The sequence below is a fragment of the Pezoporus wallicus genome, unplaced genomic scaffold (assembly GCF_028554395.1).
Source record: "Pezoporus wallicus isolate ANWC-B61680 ecotype Strahan unplaced genomic scaffold, APGP_CSIRO_Pwel_v1 contig_8673, whole genome shotgun sequence".
NCBI lineage: Eukaryota > Metazoa > Chordata > Aves > Psittaciformes > Psittacidae > Pezoporus > Pezoporus wallicus.
Genome location: NW_026637196.1, coordinates 599514 through 621717, shown reverse-complemented (window position 1 = coordinate 621717; position 22204 = coordinate 599514). Strand labels below are relative to the sequence as shown.

The window sequence follows — 22204 nt, the reverse complement described above, 5'->3', positions numbered from 1 at the left end:
ATGCTCACAGAGAGGCATGGTTAGTTCCGAAAGCTACCAACCTTGGTAAGCCTTTGCCAAGTTCCTGCTTCTTCTTGGTTACCTGCTGGATGACCTGATCCCAGTTTACATTTCGCCGGGAAGCACTAAGAATCTGCCTGAGGGTGGGTTTAAGTCCCGACTCCTTTTCAGTCTCACTTCTTCGATGCCCGCTCACATTCCGAATGCGCCGTGCGTTATTGAGATTGGGCTCTGGAAGATGTGTTCCAACTTTGCTCTTCAAACTAATATGTCGTGTCAAGTCTCGTTGCAGAGATGCAGGGAGGCCAAGTTTGCTTAAATCAGGAAGCAGGCCCATTGACTGGCCTCCTCCTTTTTGCAGTTCATGATCTGATGGATTTTCAAAACCTTCCATTTCAAAGTGATCGTGTGACTTGACCTGCTCTTCATCCCCTTCTCGATCCTGCAAGGGGGTTTTCAAATCTACATGCTCATGGTTCTGACCGCTTGATGGAGAAACTGTGGAGTCCATCTGAAACACAGAATCTTTTAGATCAGCAGGAGCAATACTTGAAGCAGTCAGCTTTTCATCATCACCCTTTTCAGGGGTAGCAGGTTTACCTTCTGGAGTGTCACAGGGTAAACAAGAACTAACAGAAGAACACAACTTTTCAGCTCTTGATTGTAACTTTTCACCTCTTGTTAAATCATCATCGCTCACATCTTCTAATGAATCTAGTCTGAAGTTGTCCTTTGGTGGTGTTTTCCCAATTTCTTCCCTATTCTGGTCACTTGCATCCTTGCAAGAGCTTAAGGGAACATTTTGCAAGGAATGGGTGGACTGAATATTTTTGGGGCTTTGTTCTGTTTCACACAAGTTATGAACAGTCTCTCCAAGATGGCTACCAAGGACATCTTTGTTGTTTTGTAAGTTATCTGCACATGCACCATGCAGCTTCAACGAATAAGAGGAGGAACTGTTTGTTTCCAAGTTCAGTGCATTCAAATGATTCTGCTCTTCACCACTAGCTGAGGATAACAAAACCTTGAAATTTTTCAAGACACTGTTTTTGTCTTGCTTTGGAGAAGATAACATAATATCTGTGATATTCAGAAGAGGAACCTTCAATGATGGCATCTTATTACTTGTGCCATCAGTTTTGTCAGGCTTTTCACCACTGGAACAGTCTTTCATTACTTTGCAAGCCTCAATGTGATCCAAGGTCACATTAGAAGGGGAAAATGCTTCCCAGTTTTTAGGTTTTGAAAGGCTAACACTGACTTCACAAGTTTTTCCTTTCACTGGTGAATCAGTAAGAGGCATAATTACAGACTCCAGTTTATCTGGAGTTTTAGATACATTATCTTCAGCCCATGGGTGCTGCTCTGCAGCTTTCTGGGATGGGTAAGGAGTCCAGCGATGCATTTTATCTCTGGAAGGACTGCCACTTTTTCCACTGGCTCTTGAAGTTTTGCTTTCTGGTTGCTTTAACGTACCAAAATCCAAAGCCCCCTCAAAAGGAAATTTATCACTAGTAAAATCAAGCGAGTCCTTTCTATTTTTTCGATCTCTGTATGGCGGAACATCAGTGTCTTTCTCCTGCCATGCATATCTTTCCTTATTATATTTAACAGGTTCTACTGAATACGTATCTCCTGAGCCTCCAAAATTCCAGCCATTTGAACCACGAGAACCAGATTTCCAGTTTCCTCCGTAACACTTAGAATTCCAAATAGAAAAATTACCTGCTCCTTCCAAGTGCCAAGCAGAATTTCTCTCCCTAGCACTGTGATGCCAATTTGATGCTCCTCCTCCCCACCTGCTTGGATGCCAAGCACTTCCAGAATTCCCATATTTATGCCAATTTGAAGAGCTTCCCAAAACATTTTGATGCCTTCCAAAGCGTTCCTTTGAGCCACCTGAATGTCTGTTAAGGTTCCACTGAGAGTGTGAAAAATTGCCTTGTCTAGGACTAATATAATCATAATTTTCCCACTTCCTGTCCCTCTGTGGTGCATTATGATGATGCCATGATGGCTGATCATAAGCATCTCTTCCTTTGTAAGTAGTTCTTTCTTCTCGCCTTCTCTGTGATCTCCTATCATCACATTCTAATTCTTGGTTTGCACAGCTTGGCTCAGTTTGCCTACAAAACAATTGAGAAAAACCTAAATTCTGATGCCATTTACTGAAATCCAAGAGCACACAAACCACACATTTTATTTTTTATTTGCACTGGGAAGAAAACTTCTTTTAATAAAGAGAAAACAGAGATAACTTCTTTAGCTGCTTTGCTATTCAGGCTTCTGTAGTGTCTGACTTTCAAAACTGATGTTGTACCTTAAATATGATATTTCAAAACTGCTCTTACAGGAGAAACTGATTTGGTGCAGGGACAGTTCAACAGACTAATTCTTAAATACTTCTGTTTAACTCAGAAGATAGTATACCTTTTTATTTACCAATTATTGGACTACTAAGAAACAAACAAAAAGAAAGCTTCTTTCTGTCATATAATCTTTGTAATTTGAGTAATCTTGATAAAACTCATTCATAGGGAGATAATTATTTTTCTTAAGGCTATTCCATTGGTATTAGATGGAGTAACTTGAAGGAACTGATACAGAATAGAATGAAGGTTAGGCTGAGAAAAGCAGTTATCCTACTTACCAGAAAAAACAACTGAGATCATGTCTCAGTTCATAAAGCTGAGGTTAAACACAAGATGTAAAACATCCACACAAGTTGCACCTCAGATACAAAAATATTTTGTCTTGTTTTAACTAAAAGACTTGAATAGCCTACAGCATGCAATGCTGAGTCTGTATGAGCCTCCCAGAAGCACTACCTACTGCCCTTTGGATAGTACTTATCTTGGCAACTTACCATGAACACGTGGTAAGTTATCACATGTACATTTAAAGCTAAATGCTACCTTAACACCAAGAGCTATTCCCAGGGTCAGCAGTCTAAATGTTCTAAGTATTTATTCAACCAATTAGGAGGTTTTTTTGAAAAGTTTTTCCAAAAACTGATTACGGAAATGCTTCTTTCTGACATTACAGAAATATACTCATCCTAGATCCCTGGACAAGCATGACAGGAAAATTTCACACTATTACTCAAAACCAATTGAGTCACTTTTGAATAAACTGAATATTCATATTGTGCACCTCCTAAGCTTTTAAACCGCTCCAGTTTTGCTAAAAGATTCACAAATAATTACTCTCTAATGGGAAATGGCCTCCTGCATAAGATAAAGTGAGTTGGAAGAGAAGGAATAAAAAAAAAACAGTGTCTAAGTGATACCGTTAGTTCTAGGAGCTGACTCAACTAGATTATGATCTAATGGAAACAATTTTGCTGTTATTAGTAACTTGATCCATGTACTTTTGGTTTTTTCCCCTTTCAAACTGGCATCCAGTAGACAGATTTTCTAAGATTTCAGCTGCCTCAGAATACCACTGTACTGGCAACATTACTCCTTTACCACAAAACCTGTGGTGACATTGCTACCAACATGAAAACATTACCAACCTGCAGTACAGGGACACCCTAATATGACAGAATGGTGTCAAAACCAAATAAACTCCACAGATTTTGCACCTGGGAGATGCCAATTGAAATTTTTAGCCACAGCAAGCAAGAGTTCCCTTCAAAAATTATATGCCCCTTCCACACCATCACCATGCCGTAAGACTATTCAAACAATATATTCTCAACTGCAACACACACTTGCGGAATCACATGGAAGATAAAAGGCAATACTTCTATTTCATAGTGAGCCACTAGAATTATGTTTAGCTTAGTTAAGATGAAACAGGTATGAAATTTCATTGAAAAACTATGGGATTTTAGTGCAACATCAGCAGAACAATCTAACTTGTAAAAACAAACAGATTAAAGTTTTATAACAAAGCATGGTCAGCAACAGTTCTCAATAAAGGCCAGGTTCCTAAAACCACCTCCCACCCCAACAGTATTAGCACTACTGTCACATTTATTAAGCCTTTGAGTTAAATGGGTATCAAACACTAAAATAAAAACGTTACTGCTCTCCAAACACAGGATTCCACACTGGGGACTGGTTTTATCCATAATGGAGAATAGCTGTACTTCCTCACTAGTAGATCCACAGAACAAGAACATTCAGCAGAAACACATTTACATGCTGAATGTACAATATCCACCTGGGGCTCCTGGACTATTGTCATAACAAGTACACTAGCTAAAAGCAGTTTAGATCTCACAAGCACCTAAGTCTTAAGAACATATCCTGTGTTAATAGCAGTTCTATGACCCAAGAGGAAACTCACCGGTTCCGTTCCTTCCTTTGTTTGATTAGTTGAATAACTTCTTTGTCAAGATATTCTTCTTCTGCCTCTTCTTTCTCTTCCTGATTTCTGTCATGGTCATAAACATTATCTTTGTGCAGCTTGCTGGAGATGTGCTTGGCATATGCTGACAAACCCACCAGTGTCACTCTGCACACCCGGCATTCATGATTGCTGTCCCTAGGAAGAGAGGCAGAGGGTGGACTTTCAACACTGCCAACAGGCATGGCAGGTATCTCTGGTCTTACTTTGTTTCCTCTGAATGTGCTTGAATTCAAGGCAACTAGGTTTTGTTCTGTATGTTTCAGTTACTTGACTTCTTTGGCTTTTTCTTTCAAGGTCTAGTTTTTCGATGGTCAGTTTTTTTACAAGATTTTTTTCCAACAATCAAGAGGTAAAGACTTGGTAATAAAGCTGCATTAACAGGGAAGAGGAATTCTTCTTGAATTGTTGTACTCAAAATCTTTTCAGAGGAAACATAGTGAGCGAGGAGGCAGAGTGGAAGGCTTACAGAGCTAGCAGGAGCTGCTCTGAAGCCTATCCATGGTGCCAGCTGCACTGGGGAAGCCTGGTGACAGCTTCTACATTTAATCCTTGCCTTGAGCCTTCCCCCAGTGAAATTTAGAAAAGGGAGGAGGCAGTACATGGATACAACCAATCCTGATACAACACAGCCTAAACTGGGACAGCTGAGACTGCTGCCTGGAATCCAAAGACTCCACAGCACAGCGAGTGATGAGAGGGTTTCTTCAGTTCACTGTACTTTATTTGGTTCAAGCGTGCATGAGGTCTGCTTTCCACTTTAGAGGACTTATCTTAAAAAATACTGAAATTATTTCAGCTGTAGGAAGTTGACAGCTGTGTCAGACAAATGGCTTTACTCATGTTTCAGTGAATATTGGATTATGGTTACAACTTTTTTATTATTATTATTATTTTAAAAAAGATATTCAGATTTCTAAAAATACCTTATCTGTTCTCCAGACAAGTCCTTTCAATACTCCACTGTTAGGGAAATACGTGGCTCATAATAAAGCTAAACAAGGCAAATGTGTTCACCAGTTAAAAAAAGTCAGGAAAAAACGAAAGCATAATCCACTGCAAACAACTCAGCTGAATCAGGTTAGGATTCTCTGCCTGCCTCCAGAATATCTTCCTCAATTCTGCCATTTAAATCATAAAAGCAGTTATGCATATCCCCATGATGCTCTTGTGACCAAAGTCTGATAACAGTACCTTTAGAATAGCACCACACAGTCCATGACTGGGGTCAAAATAAAAAAGTAGGACCCATAAAGGCAAAAGACCAACATGAATCCTTGGGGTTTTTCAGAGGAAAGTTAAAAATTAAATGATAAAAGGATCAAAAGATGTACTTTCACTCAAGATATTAAGCCAATATCCTTATCGCAGTGGTTTATGAAGTGTCAGCAGCTAGGCCTTGGGTGATAAGATTTAGCGTAAGGTGTCCCTGCCCACGGCAGGGGGGTTGGAACTAGATGATCTTAAGGTTCTTTCCAACCCTAACGATTCTATGATTCTATGTTTCATGTATCCTGGAAATCTGTGGGTTTCCTACTAACATAGTTAAGATTTAACCGATGCAGCCATTCAGACACAGCTAGAGAGGGTTCTATTTTAAACAGACTAGTTATTAAAAATTACTCCTTTTACATTTTATTATTTTGTATGTTGCAGCCTAATTAATTTCAGATTAAACATTTGGATAAATTTCATTTACAAAGTCAGTAGCTTACAAATTTAGTATGTACTTTCCAGACAGGGGTGTACTTCATTTTGCACACTTCACACTTACTAATAAATATCCAAAGCTCATACTACATATATATTGTACTTGGGCTATCTCATTAATCCCAATAAAGATAACCAAATACAGTAATAAATTTTACTAATGCCATCAGAAGAATCCTCTGCACGCTCATAGATGGCACATCTATGCACTGTTAATAGGACTTGTTTTAAACTTAGGTTACCACACAAGGCAAACCGCCAACAGAAATTTGTCTTCCTGCTGAAAAAGGTGCTCTTTTTGCATAACATTCCACTTCAGTCATAAGGACTCTTCAACAAGAAACATCTCAGTGGTACTAATTAGGTTTTAGAGAACAATCCAAATCCAAGGCTCATATTTCAATTCTGTCATGAAATTTTCATCATCCTCATTTATAAACTAAATAAATAAATGTAAAGTTTTACTTGCTTTGGACAAAGGCAGTGAGTTAACAACTGGCCTAAGGACGAAGAACTCTATCACTTCTAATGTGCAAGTTTCTAATTACAAAGCTGTGGCTCTTGTGCCAACTGACAGTCTGGACAGAAAAGCCTCAAGTGGGTAGTGACTAGGCTTGTCTGTCCTGTTTTTAATCTATATGAACCTAAAAAGTGACACTATTTGTTTTCCTGTGTGAAAAACTGCTTAAATTGTAGATCAACTGGTAGGAGTTCAGATAGTTATACTTAAAGGAATTTACACTTCCTTCAGTTCTTTCCTTCCCCTACCTCCATTAATAGCAACCAGAACTGGGCACACTCCATGATATACACTGATCATGTCTTCGTTATTTCCCTACCATACAGGAACACCACACAACCTTACCTGTTCAACAATAAGGCTAAAAGCAGTTGGAAATAAACATGACAGAAGTATTCTCAGTATAAAAACATCCAAAAGCTTTATTCACTGTATGTGATGGCAGACTCAATGTTCCTTGTACAAAAGGGTTACTTTGCTTTCAATTAAAAACCCCCTCCAAATCCTCAAAAATACCCAAATCACAACAAAAAACACTAAAGCTTTGTACTTGACATCCAATTCTCCTTATAAATCACATGGTGTAAGACTGCAAAAACAGAAGATCCTCTAAAACATTTCAGAAAACTACTCTAGCTCTTACTAACTTAACTTTAAAAGGAGAAAAGTGTGAACTGATACGTGCATTTCCTTTACCTCTTCCTCACAGGAAGTCTAAAAAGTGACTTCTAGTTGGGTATTAAATTTGAAGGTGGTAAGATGGCATTATCCTCTGTTACACAATTCAACCACACTCAGGCAGCTGTTGCTAGTTGGAATAGCTTCTGCTTTACAAGACTGTAAGACCAAAATTAAATGGGACGAAAGAGAAGAGGCACAGAAGCCTGCTGCTGCACAGTGAAAAATGAAATTCATTATTGATTTTGGGAACAAACATCTTCCATGCATTCTTCTGAAAGAATTAGTGAAGACAGTTACCTTACTAATAGAAAAGGTAACGATGCTGAAACAAATTTCAGTCTTACAGAAATGGAAAACCAGGAATTGTCAGATCACTTGCAAGTAAGCCACTGCGGACACAATATATAACTTCTAGAAATCACTATTACCTTCAGGAGTCACAAACTAAAAAAATAATAAAATATAGTAAAATAGGAACTTAGAAGGCCAGAAAAAAGATGCTGAAATACGTGAAATTTTAAGCTGATCTCAGAGTCATTATCAGAAATTCCAGAACAGAAATGTTCTACAAGTTAGCTGACCAGAAGCCCTAAGTCAGTTTCTAGTGCTGAGGACATTTTGGTTTCTGAGCCATCCCTTCCCAGCTGCTCAGCAACAGAACAAATCCTTTTCACACTCAACAAGAACGATATTGAATACCCCCATGCACTCGATCCCAGGGCAATTTCAGAATGTTCCTAGCTCCCAATACCCAGCTGTGTGGGGCACAGCAGAGACAAAACCAAAATTATTCAGGATTTTTTGGTTTTGTTTTCAACTAACTGAATTCAGAACAAAAAAACCCCAATCAATCAAGAATGTAGGGATGGCAATAGCAGGGAGGGGAAAAAAAAAGGGGGGGGGGGAATGTGAGGAATTTATTATAATTTTTATGCCCTCCATCTTCACTACAAAGCAATTTTTACCTGGAAAACAAACAAACAAATAAAAAGAAATGGCTTCCAAAAAGCTGCTTTCATAAATTCTCTCAATGTGACACAACAACTTTGTTAATCCAAACAACTTGAAGATTTTGTGAATCCCACTAAACCAAATCTAATTTCAAGGGGGAAAAGAGTATTTAATTTTCTTTCTATTTAACTTTCTTTCTATTTCAGCACTTTGAGAGTCCACATAACTGCTGCCTAAAGACAAGCTGATGATGGAGATTCTGAAGATGCAAATTCTTTCCCAGCTTACTAACCTGCTGTGAAGCCACAGACAAATAATAAATAGAAGTTGAAACTGGACAACAGAGGATATTTACTGACAGTTAACATGCACATCAAGGTAAGCAGTATCTTTTTATTTATTGCCCTGCAGTAAGTTACTTTTTTGTTTTAGAGAATTTGGAATATTAGCAGATATAAGCAGGCATACACATATGCCACAGATTTTCTGCAAGTCTTAACCTAAAGACATTTTAAGGTGCTGATTCAGACAAACTACAGCAACACTTAGCAACTACACAAAATAGCAGTATACAGTATTATACAGCTGGCTCAAACAAATGTCTTAATCTGTGCCATGGTTGTAACAGGATCTTCTACTCCAAACGCAGGCACTTTTGTGCAGCTATACATATGCTCTGCATATACACAGTTACTGAAGAGAAATAAGTTTCTAACTTCCTCTACTTTTGAAAAATTACAGATCAAAACAGTTCAAAAATTTTACTAGAATTCAACCTGGCACAACTGATCTATATTGGCATTAGTACTTATCATAGTATAGATCAGAGTCTTAATTTCACTCAGACTTTTTTTGATACTTAGGCTCTTTAAAACAGGGGCCTGGAGTCCTAACAGCTACTCTCACCTTACACAAAACAGAATAAAAGCTACATGAACAAAAAGCTAGCATGTGAACAGAAGTAGTCTACAATTTTTCCTTCTTGGATGTAAGATAGATGTCCTAACAAAAATAGATCTCCCACACTCCTAACAGTTGAAAGAGCATCACTTCTTAGTCTTTTAAAAGCTGTTTAAAAGAGAATTATTATTTGTACATAAAGTTTGTGCTGCAAGATGGTTAACAATTAGTTTGTAGGTCAAATACTGCAGTGCAGACTATCTGATCTCTCTAGTTACCTCAAAACCCATGCACCTGAAAAGCACTTTTAAGTGCACTCTGGTTACACCCTGATTCCAAACTATCGGGATGATATTCGAACACCCCTCAAGTCTCTCCCTCCTGCTTTCCAAAGGTTGCAAATAAAATGAAGGAAAACAGAAGGAAAACAACATCCACTGTCGCAAGGTCCCTTAACTAAACAACTAGACTAAGATAACAGAGGACAAGGCAGTCACTCAAGCAGATGTAGACTTTACATCCAAGATACCAGTCTTCTCAAAGTCATTTAAAAGATCAACAATTGTTTCTACATCATTAAAAACTTAAAAAAAAAATAAAAATAAAACCACCAGTGTTCACGATTCTGCCAAAGGCAGAGCTCTAGAGCTTCCAAGAAATAAAGCATGAAACTGCCGGGTTTAAAAACGCATTCTTTAATCTTATGTCACTACAGCCCAAGAAATACAGGAGAACCTTCTTCCACACCATTGCTTACCCTGAGACAAGGAGGCACAAAAGCATAAAATGTACTCAGTTCTAAGTAACATTAAGTTTGATGGCTTTGTAATGAAAAATAACCGAGGTGCTTGAAGGTAGTTGATGTAGTTCTAGGTTCTTACGACCTCAGTACAAACAGTGTAAGAAATATAGAATAAAAACCCAGGACCTGGGGATGGGGAGTATCTGGAACTAGAAGTCCAGGATGGGAGTAGTTAAACTAAGTGATGAGTCGAAGGACAGGATTATTGCTATGTCCGTAATGTTAATTAAGCTGGTGCTTCAAAGGCTGCCAGAAGTTATGAAGATTGTTGGGAGAAGTAAGCGACTCTCAAAGACCACCACCACATCTTCGTATGCCTGCAGGAAACTTTCTGGAAAATGATCTAATTCATGTGTAGCCTCATAAATATGTGTGTATGCCCAGTGACTATATCAGGATGGCCAGTGTAGCAATACAGTGATAACCCTTAGGAGGAGCTATCCCCCGTGCCTCCCGGCACTGCAATAAAGAATACCTGTCAACTTGAAACTTTGTTGGCAAGTTTGTTCCTGGAGTTTTCTCTGAATCAACCCCGAGTTTTTGACTTTAAGAGAACATGCTCATTGGCAGCTTTATCACAAGGCATGCAACCAAGTGATACATAAAAATAAACTGTGCAATTCAGCTTGTATGGGAAACAGGACATGAGTTCTTCCAGAGTTATGTATACAATGTACTGAGAGGAAGGATTCAAGATTGTTCTCATACCTTCCCTTCAGGTTTTCAAGTTCTCTGTGGTGGAGCATGCTTCTTACGTGCTCTTCCATCTCCTTCAACATAGGGGAAAAAAGTAAAATCAGTCAAAACAAAGCAGAGTATCATATTTGAAAAGCCCACTTTTGAGAACCCCTTGACTCGCAGGAAGGTGTACTCTACTCCCATAGGGCTGTAGCAATTGCCATTATGACTGTGAATGCACGAGTAGTCACACTCTCAGGAAGTTTTATAATGTTACCTTTCCTGAGGAAGGACACAGCGGAGTCATAAGAATTCAGCAGAAGGGGAGCAGAACTCCAGGAGAAAAACAAACAGGAGTGCATGAAGCAGAGCTCATAAGACTGATTTTTGACAAGTTACTGTTGTTCATTTTTTCTGAAGTCTGTCCTGGGTTCAGCAGTAGCAGTCATTTTTCTCCTTCTCAGTAGCTGGTGCAGTGCTGTGTTTTAGACTTCCGGCCTGGGAACTGCACTGATAACACCGATGATTTTAGTTGTTGCTAAGTAATGTTTAGTCTGACCAAGGACTTTCTGAGCCTCATGCTCTGCCAGGGAGGAGGGGAAGCCGGGACGAAGCAGAGACAGGACACCTGACCCAAATTAGCCAAAGAGGTATTCCATACCACAGCACATCATGCCCAGGGTGTAGAACTGGGGGCAGTTACTGGGAAGGGCTAGATCACTGCTCTGTCAGACTGGGTATCGGTTGGCAGGTGGTGAGCATTTGTATTTTCTTCCCTTGTTATTTCCCTTATTGTTATTATTGGTGGTAGCAGTAGCTGTTTTGTGCTATACCTTAGTTACTGGACTGTTCTTATCTCAACCCGTGGGAGTTATATTCTTTCAATTCTCCTCCCCATCCCTCCAGGATCGGGGGAAAGAAGGGGGGGAGTGAGAGAGAGGCTGCATGGCTGGGCTTAAACCACAAGTCTCATCAATATCATCCTCCAGAATCACAGTACTTAAACCGCTGTTTTCCCATGCGATTCAAGCAGTCTCTCTCTATTTATATTATGACACAGCTGAAATTTCATCATCACATACAATTTTACTGCTAGATGTACTTCAGAAACTGAGATGTATCTAACATGTCAATTTGTTGTCTACAGCAACCTTGATCCATGAGCTGCAGTGCTGTTATAACTTACTGCTATTGAAAGAGAGCTGCTGAAGAGAAAGAACGGTCATAATTCAGCAAAAGGAAGCAGCTCAGAAGATTTAACTTTCTCTTGGCATTTAAGCCAAAGCGTTTGGAAAGCTTCTGAACACATACTAATTACTGTTCTCTCTAGTCCTTGAAATCCTACCCACAAAGGTTAAACAACATCTTCAACCTTGAAAAGTTGTGTTAATTAATACACTGGAACTTGCAATATATCCATGTACTGAGCAATATATGAAGGTGCATTTCTAAGCAATATATGAAGGTGCATTAAGAAACACTCAGTTTCCAAGCAGACTTTACACGATATGTAGCACACAGCAGATACACATCTTCCATATGCAAACACACATATCCCTAAAGGAACAAAAAATTCGTGTATTACAGTATTCTCATCACAATTTACAGCTAAATAACCTTGAGTGCTTTTCACTTTAGTAGCTTTACACAACAACATAAGCAACTCAGAGACCTCAATATTTTTAGCGTTCAGAAGCAAGCATACTGCACAGCTCATTTCAAGAAAGAAACTCTAGAGGCACATGCAAATATACAATTTGTGAGAGATCTTGATCAATATATTCCTGGTAAAGGGGAAAACCCTCACACCTAGCACAATTTTAAAATTGAAGCATTTCTTACACACAGTTCATATTCATCTCCTAAGATTAGTAACTACTGGAGGAGGTAAGGCATTAATTCCTTACCTTTCTTGAGTTGTACACAACGTGACATAATATGCATTTTTGTTCTCGAACCATGCTTAGTACACTGGAAAGATCTTATCCCATACCTGCAATTAAAAATAAAGAACCAACATTCAGGATTTTTTTCCGCATTATTCTGTTTTAGTAAGTTAAGGTAAGCTACTATTCATGAAAACACTTGTGCTGAATTTCTTTTAGAGAATTCATACCTCTTGTACATAATTTCACTTCAACCACCCTACAAGGTCCTATACCTGGGTGGTAGCAATCCCAGGCACAGCTACAGGTGGGCAGAGATGAGATTCAAAGCAGCCCTGCTGAGAAGGACTTGGGTGTGCTGGTTGATGAGAAAACGATCATGAGCTAGCAGTGTGCGCTCGCAGCCCAGAAAGCCAACCATATCCTGGGCTGCATCAAAAGGAGCGTGACCAGCAGGTCAAAGGAGGTGATCCTGCCCCTCTACTCTGCTCTCGTGAGACCTCACCTGGACTACTGTGTGCAGTTCTGGTGTCCTCAACATAAAAAGGACATGGAACTGTTGGAACAAGTCCAGAGAAGGGCCATGAGGATGATCAGGGGACTGGAGCACCTCCCATGTGAAGACAGGCTGAGAAAGTTGGGGCTGTTCAGCCTGGAGAAGAGAAGGCTGCATGGAGACCTCATAGCAGCCTTCCAGGATCTGAAGAGGGCCTATAGGGATGCTGGGGAGGGACTCTTCTTTAGGGACTGTAGTGATAGGACAAGGGGTAATGGGTTAAAACTTAAACAGGGAAGTTTAGATTGGATATAAGGAAGAAATTCTTTCCTGTTAGGGTGGTGAGACACTGGAATAGGTTGCCCAGGGAGGTTGTGAATGCTCCATTCATGGCAGTGCTCAAGACCAGGTCGGACGAAGCCTTGGGTGGCATGGTTTAGTGCGAGGTGTCCCTGCCCATGGCAGAAGGGTTGGAACTAGATGATCTTGAGGTCCTTTCCAACCCTAACTACTCTATGATTCTATGGTTTCAGAACTGCTGTTTCAGACTGGATGTTTTGTGCATACAACCACTGTCATACCAAAAATCTGCTTTCAATTCCTTTTAGGAAAGAGATGTTTTGAACTAGATGAACTAAAAAAAACTTAAAGGTGGGGTAAAGGGGAGAACAGAAACAAAACCTTTGATACAGCAAGATCCAGACCCCTATTAGAGCAACTGACACAGCTGGTTGAGGCTTCATTAGGCACCTTTCAAGTGAACACAGTCACTGCCATTACTGTTCCCCAGGGAAGCTGTGAATGCTCTGTCCCTGGTGGTGTTCAAGGCCAGGTTGGACAGAGCCCTGGGTGACATGGTTTAGTGGGAGGTGTCCCTGCCCATGGCACGGGGGTCAGAACTAGATGATCTTAAGGTCCTTTCCAACCGTAACTAGTCTGTGATTCTAATCAATATTCTGTAAAGAAAAATAAGGTAGCTTTGAATAGTTACCTAAACCAGTTATAATAAAAAGTAGCCTTCCCATTCTTTCATTTTGCTCCTTGTCCTCCAACACATGGCACTCATTCTAAAAGCAAGTAGAGGTCTGTAGGCATCTTCTCATCTACTCAGATTAGCAAAACACTTTTCAACTCTGATTGAGAGGTAAGGAACTGGGGAAACCAAGAATGACAAATTCAGATCTTTACTTTGGTACAAAGGACAGCTCAAGATATTTAAGGCCCCAGCAAAATTAAACTAAGGGCATTCATGACATCAAAGACCAGCAGTCTTCACCATTCATGAGGCAATTTGTTCACCATAAAATAAAACCTGAAGTGACTTAAATTCAATATTTCCCTCATTAACCTCCCTAAGAACTACACATACACAATATTCAATTTAGACAGCATTTTAAGACACATTCTTTAACACCATGCTGTACACGGGCACCTTATGTACTGGAGTAATTCATAAAAACTATTGTTTTTCATTAATTACTCCCAACAGTATGAGATTATTTAAAACTTTGCACCAGAATAGTAAACATTTCAATACTTATCACCTTAAGACTTGCATATATGCAAATGAAAGCAGCAGCAGATCAAATTAAACGGTATACATATTTTATCATAATGTTTAATTCATAAGGATGGCAATTAAATTAAAGAGGTACATAATAGTCTAGGTTATAATACAAAGACAGTACAAAGAAACAGGGTATAATTTTTGCCTTTTCCCTCTCTTACAAGACACTAAAATGCATAATGATCAAGAATTATGGTAATTTTTTAACTGACTTGGCAGAGGCAGTTTCTCACCCTAAAGTGGAAATAAATGTATCTTTTTACTACTAGGCATTTTCACATCTCCACATAAAAAGATAAATCCTTCCAAGCTTTGTTACCTTACATTAATCAACTTCAGAGATAACTTAGCTACTACCTTCAAACTTAACCTTCTTTAATGGCTCATCTCCTCATCTTACCCTACAAAGTTAATTCTAACTATTTACCATGAACCTTCTATATCAGGGATGTCAAACCCTCTGAATCAGATACTGAATAGAAGCTGCAAGCAAAGGGCAAGAACTGAATTTTTACCCAGAGTTAAAGCAGCTCTGGCATTCTGTGGTCCTCTTCAACCATAAACAAACAAAAATCAGCCAGTAAAACTACATCCATTCTGATTCCAAAATGTGGTTCTTTGGCAAGTAACTCTTTTCCTCCAGATATGCATGTCCATTTACAGTTAACATGTGCACCAGCATCTGTGCCGTTTAAAGGGAAGGAATCAAGAGTTGCAGTAGTCCTTTCACCTTTAGACAACAGATAAAGCAGTCTTCTCCCTGCAAACATCCACATCACCATACAAAACAAAACACACTTAAAACACACAAGGAGATTCAATCATCATAACCAGCATTCCTAGGTTGTCATTCTTGATCTCACTAAAATATCTGATAGTGTTTAAACGTCCATTCTCTAGATTCATCTCATGGGCACCTGATGTACCTGAATCGTTAGTAACAGTCTGGGGGTTTTTTTGACAAATCACCCCCAACAAAGGTACAATATAATTGAGTACTTTGCACCACCCTAAGTCATATAGAGCACACATAAATTCAGATGATATCAGTGATGTGCATGCAGAAGCTCCTCCCTTCACAGAAGATCAGAACACAGAAATGCAGTTTTGGAACAAAAAATGTTAAACCCCACACAAAAAGTCTTACTTGTTTTGAAACATTTTAACTGAGACAATAGTTAAGGAAAGTTTAAGCTAATGGGAGCAGAGACAGAAAATGAGATATTTTAGCCTCATGATTATCCAATAGGTTATTAGGTGAGTATAGAAGGACATCATCAATACACTGTTTATCCACAGATCTATACAGCTACAACAGATCTAAGAGAAGTATTACCACACACAAATGACAAAGGTTTCACCACCTACCTAATACAGAAGAGATGTTTTAATATGTAGTTACCCCTGAAAAGAAAGGGTGCTAATCTTTGCATCAATTTCAGATACTTCCTTTTTGGATTAAAATAGTCTGTACTCCCCCCAACATTCTTCACTAGCTCTAATTTCTAGTTTAGTGGAGTAATACCCTACACATGTGTTAAGGATCTCATCAAGATTACTCAAGTATCTACAGAATTTATTCTGCACAAGGGCAAACCAGCAGCATGGGACTTATCAGGAAAAGCAGGGCAGTGGAGTGTGGTGACTTGCTGACACAAGTGAGCATGTAAGCAGAACTAACATTACACCTGTTTTAGCTAATTAAAACATATTGTAATGATAGAGGATTACAGGAAGAGTTTTAAGATAACTGCCCAACCAACTGTTCATTACTTATGACAGAGCACTAAAAATACTAATGGAATTCAAATGCTATTGGATGTCACTATGAAAAGCAAAGCTTTAGCCTCCAGAGAGAAGCCCTTAGAGGCAAGAACCCAGAAGTAAAGAGATTCAGTAGATGCTACAGAGACTGGGAGAAGACACACCCATGTTCTATTTCCAGATGCCTCTTGACTTACTGTCTACAGAGAAAACCACTTCCCGTGACACTTAGCTTTCTCCCAAACCCTGCTAGAAAACCCGTGGCTCACTTTAATGAGCTGCTTCAATTTCACTGCAAAAGAACTTTCATTAAGTACTTTGAAAAGCATTATAAATTCAACGTATTCCCTCACTCACTATGCAACAGTGACAAGAACCAGACAGCTTTTGAACCATATAGTCAGTGATTACATTTCATCTCATCATACATTAGTCTCTTCTATCACAAAACTGTAATGCTCACAACTTAAAAACGAACTTTCCCTACAAAAATGCAGGCATATTTCAATGCTTAACAACAAAACCCCCAAGCCTGAAACACCAAGCAATGTTCAAGCTTTTATTAGATTTAATATTTTGTACTTTTGAAATTACCAACTTGCTGCATAGAACAGGAAATTACTTTTTTACGGAACATTAACAGGAAAATGAACTACTCAAAAATAAGTAAACAGCGAACAAACATGAGGTTTTGCCAAAAAGATACCATCACCATATAAAACAGAAACTGCAAAATGTAAAGCTTTCAAATGAGATGTCACAACTTTCTATTTTACAGGAATGTAACTGAACAGTGAGTGATATTTATTTGTTTGTTTCAAAGAGATGCATTCCACAGCTATGTGATGGAAATGCAACTTGCCCAGAGCCTGCACCTGCTCAGAGCTTGGAAACAGCACACACACAGATTTAATTAACTTAAGCAAGTCTGCTAGAGAGGTGTTGGAGCACACTTCTCACAAGTAAAAATAGTCTACAAAGAAAATCAGGCATTAGACTACTTCCTGCTACAACATTCATTTGTCCACAGTAATTCAACCTTACCGGGTAACATACATTAAAAATGTACTTCAAGATTAAATCTGCTACAGATCAGTGGCTGAACACTCTGACTATATAAAGCCACAAGTGCCATGCAGTGAGGCAGGCAGCCCAGCATTCCAGCTGCCTAGAAATCCTCAGGAGGCCTCAAAGAGATCAGCAGTACTGGCCTGTCTAAAGGCCTGCCTAAGTGCTGCATGTCCCTACCGACAGCACTGGAACTCTACACTTGACAAGAATGGAAGTCTAGAAGCTCAACTGTGACAGAACGCTCTGCAGCGACATGCTCCTCAGCTCCTCACAGCAATCTCATTCCTTTTGTTTCAGATCCTTCTCTCCTGCAGCAACAGATTGCATACGTCCTAGTTGGAGCTGTAGAACAGTAATACAACTACCACACACATGGGAAAGGAGAGGAAAGCAGAGAGGAAAGAAGCAATTCACCACAATGTGCATTCAGGAAATCTTTAGTCAGTTGATGGGAAGAAGTGGCAGATGCAAAGTCATTTTGACTTTGAGACAAGCCTCTTGCTGAAAAAAATTAGGAATGGAAGTGCATTTAGGCCCTGGAAAGCACTTAAACAACCACTGCTAGGATAGACCATATATAGTTTGATTATCAGCACAATTTACTTTGCCAAGAATTTTACAGGAAAACTGGGAGAACCCCACATAGGCCTTTGATAGCTGTATTCAACCAGCAATTACGATATACAAGCAGTCCAAAGCAATAATGATTGCTAATTTAACTAAGTAATGCTTCATTACAGCCTAGTAAGAGATTTTCTTAAGGATAAAAAATATAACTAGAAAACTACTTCCCTGTATTACACACTGCCCCAAACATCAAAGCCCTGCACTGCTGCGAGAATGCTGTACAAAACCAAGTAATTCATCATAACAGAGGCCTATGCTCAAATTTCATCACCTCCAGCAGGATTTATGCGGAATAAAGCACCAAGGTTCCAAGGCTAACTTTCCTTTCCCCTGAGGCATCTGAATTCACTATCTCAAGATCTACCTGAAGTGATTCTCCCCTTCCTCAACAGTAACTTTTACCAATTACGTTAACATTCCTTCTGGGCATATGTGGGAGGCATTTTAACCTTCCTTCTGGAAATGCTAATCTGTGCAATTTATCCAACCAACAGAGAGAAACTTAAGGATTTACTAAAGTTAAGTCAGGACTCACAGCATTATTCTCCTCTATCACACTATCATGCACTGTACAGAATTAAAATACTTGTACCAGAAGCAGTTTTTAAGGTAAATGCCTCCCTGGTTTCCAAGACTTAAATTTCATCCTCATGACAGACTGAGGGTATTCTAGACTCTCCCAGCACTGAAGCAGCACCACTGCACAGCAAATGTTATAACTGAGCATCCAAGTGCTCAACTGTTTTGACACTGAGCTACAAGGAGCGAAGAGTTATTTCACAGATCCAAGTTCTTTAAGTTCCTGTTAAAAGCAGCAGTCAACTCAACTATCTAGCCTAGAACACACCGATCAGAAACTGTTTGCATGCTATCCCAGGAGTGTGACTGCCTTTATGCAATACACTGGGAAGGCAACTGAAGATCAGGAGAGTGTGGAGAAATACCTTCGAAAGACCAGCACAGGCAGGGCAACACCTAGCACAAAGACAGAGTTTTCACTGATGTCTATTTTTATTTCAAGTAAATCTAAGAATGGGGCACAGACCAGCCCACCCCCTCAGAACCCCACTCTGGAACTGGGCAAGTTCTCACTAAACTATGTCCATCATTATCATAGCAATGCCTCTCTGTTCTTCATATGCAAATTAGGGATAACAGCCCAAAGAACTGAACACAAAAGCGCAGGGCTCAGATCAGGGTGAGTTCCCAAGACAAACAATATCCTGAGTGAAGAGGACCAATAAGATACTGTTGGATCCACCGGTGCTGATACTTCTCTCCCTTGGGCTCCTTCTATTTATACAGTCACTATGGAGTATGAAAAACAGCTGTAGAGTGACATGAGATGCTCAGACCAAGGTACTCAGGTCACTCTTCAGTATATGGAGCTCTGGTGTCAAGTAAATTCAAGTTAAGGATCCAAACATTAGGACAGTAGTCATTAATGGCCATGCAGATGAAATACAGGAGTCTGTCTGAATTCTTATATCTCTGTAATGCAGTTTGCCCCAGGACTGAATATCAGCAGCTCTATCAACTCAGGATGTACAATCAAAATGCAAGATGGCCTAGGACTAGATGAGGAAAAAAAAAAATCTTGCACTACAAATATGAATAATATTTTCATAAAAACAAATTAGTTTTTTTGTAATGCATAGTACCTGCTTATTTTCCTGTCACTGGTTTGAGTCAGGTAACATCTCAAATCTTAGGACACCACCTGGTGGCAGAGTTTACAGAAGATGAGTACCAGTGTTAAAAATGTTATCAATATAAATCTGATTTCAATCAAATTTAAATTTTATTCCAGATATCTTATGAATTTTTTCTCTACAATAAAGAGGGGGGGGGGAATCAATGGAAAAATACCTTAATTTCACCTAGATCAAGCCATCTACACGTCTTTGTATCTCTGTACGCAATTTGGACATGTACTCATAGAATAGTGATTGCTGTTATTCTTTGTACTGGATATCACAGCCCTGCATAAATTAAGATTCATTTAGCTGAACACCTCTTCAAGTATTTCTGGACATTTCAGCTAGAAGTTATACGAAGTTCAGTCATAGAAACCACATTGGCTCAGATAACAGACCTACATAGTTTGCCTAAAACCAATGACTTGTTTCAAACTGAAAACACCAGAACATAGCACCTACTATTATGATGCAAATGCAGTTGGCTTGTACTGCCACTCCAGTTGCAGCCAAGCAAGAACAGAAACAAAAGACAATACAGTTGCCTTTACCTGAACAGACCTCAGAATAGGAAGCTATTTTCCAAGGTAACCAGTTATGAAGCCATTCTGCATTGGCTCTTAGAACCTGCAATATTCATCATAAATATTGCAGTGCTAACAGGGAGATAATTTCAATCTTCAGCAAGACTTATTAAATTTTTGGAAGGCTTAAGTGTTTTTCAGGTTAGTTTTTTTTTGGGGGGGTGATGGGGGTTTTTTTGTTTGTTGGTCGTTTTTTGGGTTTTTTGTTCGTTTTGTGGGGAGGGGGTTTGTAGGATCTATTAGTTCAGGCTGTTAGTTTAATATAGTAATTGAGGCTTGACTGAAAAAAAGTAACAAATAACAAATGAACAGAAAAAAATCAGCAGAAATATAGGAAAAGCAATCCCAGGAACTGATGCTGAAAACAAAGTCCAAGAAGCCTCAATCCTTTTCTCACTCAGGTCACACCTCAGAACTCACCTGATCTACAAAGCTCTTTAAAGCTGCACTTCAGAAAGCACAACAGGGAACATGAGAAGGAAATCTGTTACTTGCACAAGGCCGTTGTTATCAAAACGCTATCAATAAAGGACAACAAAGTATAAACTTCAGTCATCAATGACACTTTTATCCAATGCTCATACACTTTTCCAAGTTGAAGCTCATAAGCACCCCTGAACAGTTCTTAATATAATTTAAGCCTACATGCAAACTACTCCACTTTTAAATACCTTTTACTTCATTGTACCCTTAGTATTTCACACTATCAGCCCCACTTTTTTAAATTAGCAGATATTTATCACCACATTCATATATGCTTCCACTAAGACACACCTTTAGCAACGTATTACAAGAAGGGTAAGTGAGCAACTCTGCCCCCAGAGCCACGTTTCAACCCAGGAAACGCTTCTGGCTGGTATGAAGAGACCTGATGATAGCTACACATCTGTAACAGAGAACCTGCTCTAGCAAAGCTTGTATTAAAACAGGGCAACAACGTTCAGGATTTACTGCAGCAACAAAGGATGCTCACAACACAAAGCAAAACGCATGCCCGCCCCAAGGCAAGATGTCCGGTGCAGCCCACCTAGGCCAGGCCTGCCCCGCTCACCTCCACCAGATGCGGTGCAGCCCCCCCATCATCCCAGCTGTCCCCCAGGGAGCTCCCCGCAGCCTCTGCTCCCCGCGGCCTCGGTACTCACACATCACACCCTTCACCAAGGCAGCGGCCCGAAAGTCCATCCCCGTGCCAGGCCCGAGCAGACCCAGCCACCGCACGTCCCCAAACCCACCACCCTCACCGAACCCACTCCGCGCCGGGGCGGGCCGGGTCGACCCCACAGAGACCCGCGGCGCACGGCGGGGCGGAGCCACTGCCCAACACAGCCAATGAGCCGCCAGGAAAGTGGCCGCGCTGCACGCCGGAAGGCACCCTTGGTCCTCCGCGGTGCATGCCGGGAAATGTAGTTCCGCCGGCATGGCGGCTGGGCAGTGACGGGCGAGCGGCGTTGTAGAAGCCGTGGGACTTGCGGTGAAGTCGGCAGGATGGCAAATGGTACCACTGGTTACTTACAAAAACATGGAATAAGCCAGAGTCTCACATGTCCAGAAGAATGGACTTGTGATAATTGGCATAATTGGGAAGCTGTAAAATAGCAACTAATTGTGAACAGATGCCATAAGAAAAAGATGAAAAAGGAATTATTTGCAAAATATTAGGCTTCTGTGTAGAAACTCCTTATCAGCATAGATCAGATGACAGCAAAAAGATACAGGACCTAACAGAAGAAACTGGAAAAGGAAAGAAAACAGAACATACACTATCTTTGAAAATTGAAGAGTTACAAAATCAACTTCAGAAAGAAAGAGAGAAAGGGCAAAATTAGGAGAAAAGGTTGAAATGATGCTTATGCAACCTTTCAAGCCCCCTGATACTGTACAGAATAGAAATTGTACTCCTTGTAGACTAGGAGG

General features: G+C 39.9%; 1 protein-coding gene across 1 annotated transcript in view; it reads right to left on the bottom strand.

Moving 5' to 3' along the window:
- ZNF106 (zinc finger protein 106) overlaps positions 1 to 21291 on the bottom strand; it is a 35477-nt gene extending 14186 nt beyond the window's left edge. The window contains exons 1-6 of the mRNA XM_057403920.1: positions 21065 to 21291; positions 20711 to 20808; positions 12506 to 12591; positions 10629 to 10690; positions 4297 to 4494; positions 42 to 2126 (exon numbers count right to left, since the gene is read on the bottom strand). Coding sequence (XP_057259903.1) covers positions 42 to 2126; positions 4297 to 4494; positions 10629 to 10690; positions 12506 to 12559 — 2399 coding nt within the window. The 5' untranslated portion in view covers positions 12560 to 12591; positions 20711 to 20808; positions 21065 to 21291. The remainder of the gene's footprint in view (positions 1 to 41; positions 2127 to 4296; positions 4495 to 10628; positions 10691 to 12505; positions 12592 to 20710; positions 20809 to 21064) is intronic.
- Positions 21292 to 22204: the final 913 nt, after the last annotated feature.